This window comes from Microtus ochrogaster, chromosome 1, assembly GCF_000317375.1.
Source record: "Microtus ochrogaster isolate Prairie Vole_2 chromosome 1, MicOch1.0, whole genome shotgun sequence".
NCBI lineage: Eukaryota > Metazoa > Chordata > Mammalia > Rodentia > Cricetidae > Microtus > Microtus ochrogaster.
In genome coordinates this window covers 58,557,548-58,566,171 of record NC_022009.1, presented here as the reverse complement: position 1 = coordinate 58,566,171, position 8,624 = coordinate 58,557,548, and the positions used below count along the sequence as shown (strand labels likewise).

Sequence of the window (8,624 nt, the reverse complement as noted above, 5' to 3'; positions counted from 1 at the left end):
AAAAAAAAAAAAAAAAAAAAAAAAAAAGTAACTTCCCTAAGTTTGTTTGCTAAAACAGCAGTCAATTTAAGTCAAAATTTAAGTTCCAACCAATATATTATACAAGTAAGAGCATTTCTAAAGAAACACAAAACACTCCCACTTTACCTTCGTGTGAACAGTGAACTTGACCTTATCCCTTTCACTAAGAGCATCCGAAATGTCCACTTGCAGAGCAGCATCACTTTGGAGATCGACATTTATTGCTTTAAGCTAAAACAGAGAAAGCACATCGTAAAGAAAATTTGTCTCAAGCGAGTGGTGGTGGCGCACGCCTTTAATCCCGGGAGGCAGAGGCAGGCGGATCTCTGTGAGTTCGAGGCCAGCTCTACAGAGCTAGCTCCAGGACAGGCCTCAAAGCTACAGAGAAACCCTGTCTCGAAAAACCAAATAAATAAAATACAAAAAAAAAAAAAAAGAAAATCTGTCTCTATTCTTTGTGGATGTGCCTGAGCATACATACGTGTCGCGTGCATGAAGGAGCCCACAGGGCCAGAGGAGGATGGAGGATCCCCTTGGAACTGAACGAGGGTCCTGTGCAAGAGCAGTAAGTGGTCTTAACCGATGAGCTGTCTTTCCAGTCCCATTTGCTCTTTTTTAAAAAGACAGATACATTGGCCTCAAACTTGTGATCCTTTTGTCTTCTCCTTCTGAGGGCTGGAATGCATCACCAAACCTGGCTATGTATACTCTTAATGTAATTTCATTTTTCTTCCATGATAAAAGAACACAAGGCCAAAACAGAAAGATCAGGCCATGAGCTTTCCTATAGTCCCCACACAAGAATGCTGAGGCAGAATCATAAATACAAAACCAGTTTGGATTACATAGCTAGATCCCATCTTAACCTCCACCATCAAAAATGTAAGGAACCTTTCTACTTTTTAGCTTGTTTCTTAACTCATGCCCAAGCTGCTTTTAAAATAACTACTGTTTCAGGTTGGCTAATGGCTCCTAAAAATATCTCTATCCAAACCTGCAATCTCTGAATGGGCTGTATGTGGCCAAGAGGCCTTTGCAGATCTGATTCAATTGAGAGTTCTGAGATGAGGTTATCCTGGCTCATCTAGGTATACCTTAAATCTATAAGGACAACAACCCAACGTGGTGGGCCCAGCACTCGAGGCAGTGGGTGGAGCTCTGTAAATTAGAGGCAGGCTGATTTACAGATCAAGTTTCAAGCCACAATGGCTATACAGTTTTGAGACATTGTAAACAGGACCAACCAGTTCAACCGAGAGAAGGCAGCTTGACTGCAAAGAACAGAGCACTACAGCCACCAGCAAGGACTGATGGCTGCTATTTCCAGGTTGAGAAGAGAAAAGACTCTACAGGACTCTGGAGGGGACGATACCTGGGTTAATGCTGATTTATTTATTTTGTTTATATTTTATCTGAGTGCTCTGCATGTTTACCTGCAGGCCAGAAGAGGGCACCACAGATGGCTGTGAGCCACCATGTGGATGTTGGGAATTGAACTCAGGTCCTCTGGAAGAGCAGCCAGGGCTATCAAACACTGAGCCATCCCATCCATCCTAAGGCTGATTTCTAACTTCCAGGATTATGAGAATAAACTGTTGTTTAATCCATTTATGGTAATTTGTTACAACACCCAGAGCAAACTAGTATATCAATCATATAGTTTTTGGAATAACTTTACATTTCTCTGTTTTATGTTTTGTTTTGTTTTTTTTAACCTGCGGGCACACACACAAAAGCTTAAACTGTGGGTGAGTGGGGTATGGTGTCAGTCAGGGTTGATCCCGGCACATGGTAAGCAAGGGCTCTACTACTAAGCTACATCCCCAGCTCACATTTCCTCATCTGTCCTGTCTTCACTGCCTAGATTAGTGTGTCCCAAACACAACTGATAAAAAACCAAACTGACACCAGGTGTGGAGGAGAACACCTGTAATTCCACAGACAAAGGTACAACAGCAGGGAGTTTAAGTCTGGCTTAGGTTACATACTGAGCAATGGGCCAGCCTTCGCGCTAATACAGGACCCTGTCCCAGAAAAGATTACTCCGAATTACTAATTTTTTCTTTCACTTCCCCTTTCTATACTAAATACAATGCCTTTTCCCTATCACACAATGAATATAGTCCAGTGAGTCCCAGTCTTCCTAATGCTGTAACCCTTTAATACAGTTCCTCACACTGTGGTGGCCCCAACCACAAAATTATTCCTTTGCTGCTGTTATAAATCATAATGCAAATATCTGTGTTTTCTGATGGTCTTAGGCGACCTGTGAAAGGATTGTTCAACCCCCAAAGGGGTCTCAACCCACAGATTGAGAAATACTGATTTAGTCTATGATTCAAATTTTAAGATAGAGTTTACATATAATATGTAAGTCTTAAAATTAATTTGAAGCCGGGTGGTGGTGGCGCACGCCTTTAATCCCAGCACTTGGGAGGCAGAGGCAGGCGGATCTCTGTGAGTTCGAGACCAGCCTGGTCTACAAGAGCTAGTTCCAGGACAGGCTCCAAAGCCACAGAGAAACCCTGTCTCAAAAAACCAAAATAAATAAATAAATAAATAAATAAATAAATAATAAAATTAATTTGAGCAGCTAGAAAGATGGCTCAGAGATTAAAAGCACTGGCTATTCTTCCAGAGGTCCTGAGTTCAATTCCCAGCAACCACATAGTGGCTCACAACCACCTGTAATGAGATCTGGTACCCTTTCCTGGTATGCAGGCAGAACACTGTATACATAGTAAATAAATAAATCTATTTAAAAAATAATTTGAAGTCTTAACAAACAACATATTGCAAAACGTCAAACTGAAATAATGAACATTTCTATTACTTCCAGAGACTCCCTTTGTATCTCTTTAACAAACTTAACTTTTCTGTTTATTTTCTTGTGTGTGGCTTATGCCTACGTAGGGAAATGCTTGTGCTGTGAAGAGCAAAATGTCAATGTCAAGTGTCATCCTGTCACTCTTCACTATATTTTGTTTTGCTTGAGATAAAGTATCACTGTATAACCCGGGATACACTGGAACTTGCAATCCAGATCAGGTTGGCCTCTCCCTCCCAAGAGCTAGGATTAAAGGAGTATGACACTATGCCCAGCTCATAATTTTTGAGATAGAATCTCTCACCGAACCTGAAGCTGGCAGTTTCAGCTAGCCTGGATGGTTAACCACCTCCTGAGATCCGCCTGTGTCCAGCTCCCCAGTACTTAGTCAAAAACATATACTGCCGTGTCCAACGTGTTTTTTCAGCAGGCTCTGAAGATCTAAACTGAGATCCTCATGCTTGTGTAGCCAACACTCACACGGTGGATCATCCCCTAGTCCTAGTTCTTGACTTTCTAACATTTCTGTTACTTCTTTTTTCATAACTTATTAAAGCATTATATATTTTACTAATGCCTTAACAGTTATTAATTCAATCTACCATGTCTTTTTCACTCTTTTTTATCTTTTTTTTTTTTTTTTTTTTTTTTTTTTTTTTTTTTTTTTTTTTTTTTTTTTTTTTTTTTTTTTTTTTTTTTTTTTTTTGGTTTTTTTCGAGACAGGGTTTCTCTGTGGTTTTGGAGCCTGTCCTGGAACTAGCTCTTGTAGACCAGGCTGGACTCGAACTCACAGAGATCCGCCTGCCTCTGCCTCCCAAGTGCTGGGATTAAAGGCGTGCGCCACCACCACCCGGCCCTTTTTCACTCTTTTAAAAGCGGAGTTCATTACCCATTCCAAAAATAAAACCTAGTTCTAGAGTTGATCTCAGAAAGTACATACCAGTTGGGTGGTGCGCGCCTTTGATCCCAGGACTTGGAAGGCAGGGGCCTGTGAATCTGACTGAGTTCAAGGCCAGCCTGGTCCAGGGCCAGGTGGAGTACGAAGCAATCTCCAGTGTTGAAACTGTTTTCAACTCTTCACGACACAAAGAGAACCCCCTGACTTCTTTCATATATATCATCAGCAATACAAAATATCAGCCAGAGTGTTCCTTCTAATTCTTCCTATAGTTAGTTTCTACAATCACCTACACCTCAATAATGACTTCCCAGTTCCTGAGCACACAGAAAAGCAGACATAAAGAATTATTTTGCGGGAGGGAAATGGGAGGCGGTGACGGGGAGGAGACAGAAATCTTTAATAAATAAATAAATAAGAGCCGGGTGGTGGTGGCGCACGCCTTTAATCCCAGCACTCCGGAGGCAGAGGCAGGTGGATCTCTGTGAGTTCGAGACCAGCCTGGTCTACGAGAGCTAGTTCCAGGACAGGCTCCAAAACCACAGAGAAACCCTGTCTCGAAAAACCAAAAATAAATAAATAAACAAACAAACAAACAAGCCGGGCGATGGTGGCGCACGCCTTTAATCCAGCTCTCGGGAGGCAGAGGCAGGCGGATCTCTGAGTTCAAGACCAGCCTTGTCTACAGAACTAGTTCCAGGACAGGCTCCAAAGTCACAGAGAAACCCTGTCTCGAAAAACCAAAAATAACATCCCTCTGAATATTAACCTTCATCAGGCGATGAAAGGAGACAGAAACAGAGACCCAATTTGGAGCACCGGACAGAAATCTCAAGGTCCAAATCAGGAGCAGAAGGAGGGGGAGCACGAGCAAGGAACTCAGGACCGCGAGGGGTACACCCACATTCTGAGACAATGGGGATGTTCGTTCGGGAATTCACCAAGGCCAGCGGGCCTGAATCTGAAAAAGCATGGGATAAAACCGGACTTGCTGAACATAGCGGACAATGAGGACTACTGAGAACTCAAGAACAATGGCAATGGGTTTTTGATCCTACTGCACGTGCTGGCTTTGGGGGGGCCTGGGCGGTTTGGATGCTCAACTCACTAAACCTGGATGGAGGTGGGCGGTCCTTGGACTTCCCACAGGTCAGGGAACCCTGATGGCTCTTCAAGCTGATGAGGGAGAGGGACTTAATCAGGGGAGGGGGAGGGAAATGGGAGGTGGCGGGGAGGAGGCAGAAATCCTCAATAAATAAATAAAAAATAAATAAAAAAGAAAAAAAAAAGAAAAACCAAAAATAAATAAATAATAAAGAAGGGGTTGGGGATTTAGCTCAGTGGTAGAGTGCTTGCCTAGCAAGCGCAAAGCCCTGGGTTCGGTCCTCAGCTTCAGAAAAAAAAATAAAAATAAAAAATAAAGAAAAAAAAGAAAAGAATTATTTTGCTTGACAGTAAGTTGCACTTCACATACATAAGACTTTTTTCTTTTTCTTTTGGTTTTTCGAGACAGGGTTTCTCTGTAGCTTTGGAGCCTATCTTGGAACTAGTTCTTGCAGACCAGGCTGGCCTCAAACTCAGAGATCCACCTGCTTCTGCCTCCCAAGTGCAGGGATTAAAGGTATGCACTACCACTGTCCAGCAAGACTTGTTTCTTTTTTCAATTCCTGTTAATAATAAACAAGATAAATAACATAAAAGCCAGTCTCTACAATGAAATTCCCTGCTTCCTTACCTCAGGTGGCAATCTATTATAAAGTAAAATCCCTCCCACATCAGCACAAAATTTCACTGAAAGTCTGTTTGCTAAATTGCTTCAATGCATTTTTCCCCCCTGGTTTTTGAGACAGGGTTTCTCTGTGCAGCCCTGGCTGTTCTGGAACTCACTCTGTAGACCATGCTGGCCAACTTAGTCTCTGCCTCCCAAGTGCTGGAATTAAAGACATGCACCACCACCACTTCGTATTCAGTGCATTTTTTGTTTGTTTGTTTGTTTGTTTGAGACAGGGTTTCTCTTTTGTTTGTTTGTTTGTATTGAGCTATATATTTCTCCATCCCACTCCTTTCCTCTCCCCTCCCCTTCTAGCCTCTCCCAAGGTCCCCATGCTCCCAATTTACTCAGGAGATCTTGAGACAGGGTTTCTCTGTAGCTTTTAGACCTGTCCTGGAACTGTCTCTATAAACCTGGCTGGCCTCAAACTCAGGGCTCCACCTGCCCTGACTGCGTGTGTCACCACTGCCCAGCTTCAGTGCATATTTTTATGATTTAACATACTAAAATAGGCCTTTCAGTTAATGACAAAACTACATTTTAAATATATTTTTTGTATTACACTAAAAATTTTCAGTCACCTTCACTTAGACTGTATAAAGCATTCTACTATAAATTTAACGTTAATTACATAAATTATACAAATTTCTCAGGTACTCTTTTTCCATTCCAGGGGCGGGAGGAGCTAAGGTTTTATTAATACAGACAACCTGTCATCATCAACATTTAATTAAACTTTTGCAATTAGTGAGTTCAGTTTGAAGAACTTCTTAATTAGACTTTAACTGGTTTAATCTTTATTTGGACCAATAAACTTTGTACTTTTTTTTTTACGAGACTGAATAGGTTAAATATTTTGTGTTGCTGTTCATAAGAAAGACAAGGACACAAAATGTGTATTAAGCAACAAAAATATAGTACCATTAAAAGTAATTTAAAGGCAGGGAGGTGGCACACACCTTTAATTCCAGCACTGGAAGCAGAGCCAGGCAGACCTGAGAATTCCAGCCTGGTCTACATAGCAAGCTCATCCTAAAAAAATACATACAAATAAATAAATAAATAATATAAAAATGGGAGAGATGGCTCAGGCACTTAAAGAGTAACTACTGTTCTTCTAGAGGACAGGAATTTGATTTATAGCACATGGTGGCCCACAACCAGTAATAACTCCAGCTCCAGAGTTGGCTTCCAAGGGTACCTGCACTGCAGGCGCTTGCACAAGCACAAGTGTGCCAGTGTGCACACACATAAAGCTTATAATACTAATGATGATAATCATTTAAAGACCCTAAGTCAAGTGTATTGGTGCACACAACAGTCTCAGTTCTTAGGAGGTGGAGCCCTAGCCGCAGAAACTACAGGTGAAAGGAGGGCCAGCCTGTGACCCTGCCTCAAAGCAGCAGAGCATGAAAAGAAAAAGATGGTGACCAGTTGCTGGCTGGTTAATTCTCCACTTCTAACTGCTCAGAAAGAAACACTCATAGGTTGCTGAGATGGCTGAGTGGATAGAGGTGCTTGTTGTCCAGTCTGATGACTAAGTCTGATCCCTGGAACCCACATAGAGGACGGAGGACATCAGCAAGTTGTCACACACGTGTGTGTACACACAAGATAACGCGAGCCTGGTGACCTATTCTTGGAGCCCATGTAAAGGCAGAAAAAGAGCCAACTTCCAAGTTGTCCTCTGACCTCCACACTTCCAGTAACAATAAAAGTCTTAAAATTTTTAAGAGTAAATATTTCCAAGGTGAAATTAAGTTGGCCTTAGTGACTATTCTGATATGAGGATGAAATATACATGATTCAGAGGTTCTCTGCACAGCTGGAAAATGATTCCACTAAGGTAAGGAACATGGAGGAGGAGCAGGACTGAGTCCAGAAGACAGTCACTCCACCTAAAGTCATTTTTTATAATTAAAACCACATGCTAAGTGAAGTAGGCCACCACTGACATGCACTGCACAACAAAACAACATGCATCCCGTTCAAACGGCTTGTTTGTTTATTACTATGTGACTGCTCATTTCTCCACATGTGGCTTCTGAAGCGGGGGCTGGGGGACTGACGACATAAAGTCAGCCAATAGTTTCCAATACTGTAAAGCTTTGTTTTGCTTTTTAACTTTTTGGGGGTATGGAAGCACACTGATACGGTCTCACTCTAGCTCAGGCTGACCTCAAGTTGGTCATCCTTCTGCCTCAGTTCCCCTAAGAGCATGGCTTATAGGTGTGTATCACCATATCCAGCTTATATTATTTTATTCTTTTTAACAGCCATAACACATTTTCTTCAAGTCATAAGAGCCTATCCTGATAAAAATACCATAATGAACTGGGAGTAGAGGCCTATGCCTTTAATCCCAGCACTTGGGAGGCAGAAGCAGGTGGATCTCTGAGTTTGAATCCAGCCTGGTCTACATAGTGCGTTCTTGGACAACTAGGGCTGTTATACTGGCTTTAGTTTTCCCTACTTATTGCTCTGCATGTCTGTGTTATTTCTGGATCTCTGACGTCTCTTTTTGCAATAAGGATCAAACATTCACTTTAGACCTCTCCCTAAGACTCCTCTTCAAAAGCTGCATGTCGTGGTGCTCACAGGTAGGCCCAGTACTTGGGAGGAGGAAGCAGGAAAACCAGGATTTGGGGGGCTACATAGGGACCTATCTGAAAGACAACACAAAGAGACAGGGGGTGGGGGAGGAGGAGGGGCTGCAGTGGGTCAGTGGGTAATGGAGCCAAACCTGCATCCCCATATGGTAGAAGGCTGTTCTTTCCCCCACACGTGCATCCCACACACAAAACAAAGTATGAAAGAAAAAAAAGACATTCCCCTTTTTAAAGGCTGAGCAAAATGACCTCCATCAGTGGTTCTCAACCTTCCTAATGCTGCGAGCCTTTAATACAGCTCCTCATACTGTGGTGACCCCAACCATAAAGTTATTTTGTAGCAGCAGGGCAGTGATGGTGGCGCTTGCCTTTAATCCCAGCCCTCAGGAGGCAGAGGCAGGAGGATCTCTGTGAGTTCGAGGCCAGTGTAGTCTACAGAGCGAGTTCTAGGGCAGGCTCCAAAGCTACACAGAGAAATCCTGTTTCAAAAAAAAAAAA

The 8,624-nt window shown here is 42.5% G+C and overlaps 1 protein-coding gene across 1 annotated transcript in view; it reads right to left on the bottom strand.

Annotated features, from left to right (window-relative positions):
- Snx6 (sorting nexin 6) overlaps positions 1-8,624 on the bottom strand; it is a 43,873-nt gene that overhangs the window by 29,860 nt on the left and 5,389 nt on the right. Inside the window, exon 3 of the mRNA XM_005343732.2 lies at positions 148-252. Within this exon, the coding sequence (XP_005343789.1) occupies positions 148-252 (105 nt within the window). The remainder of the gene's footprint in view (positions 1-147; positions 253-8,624) is intronic.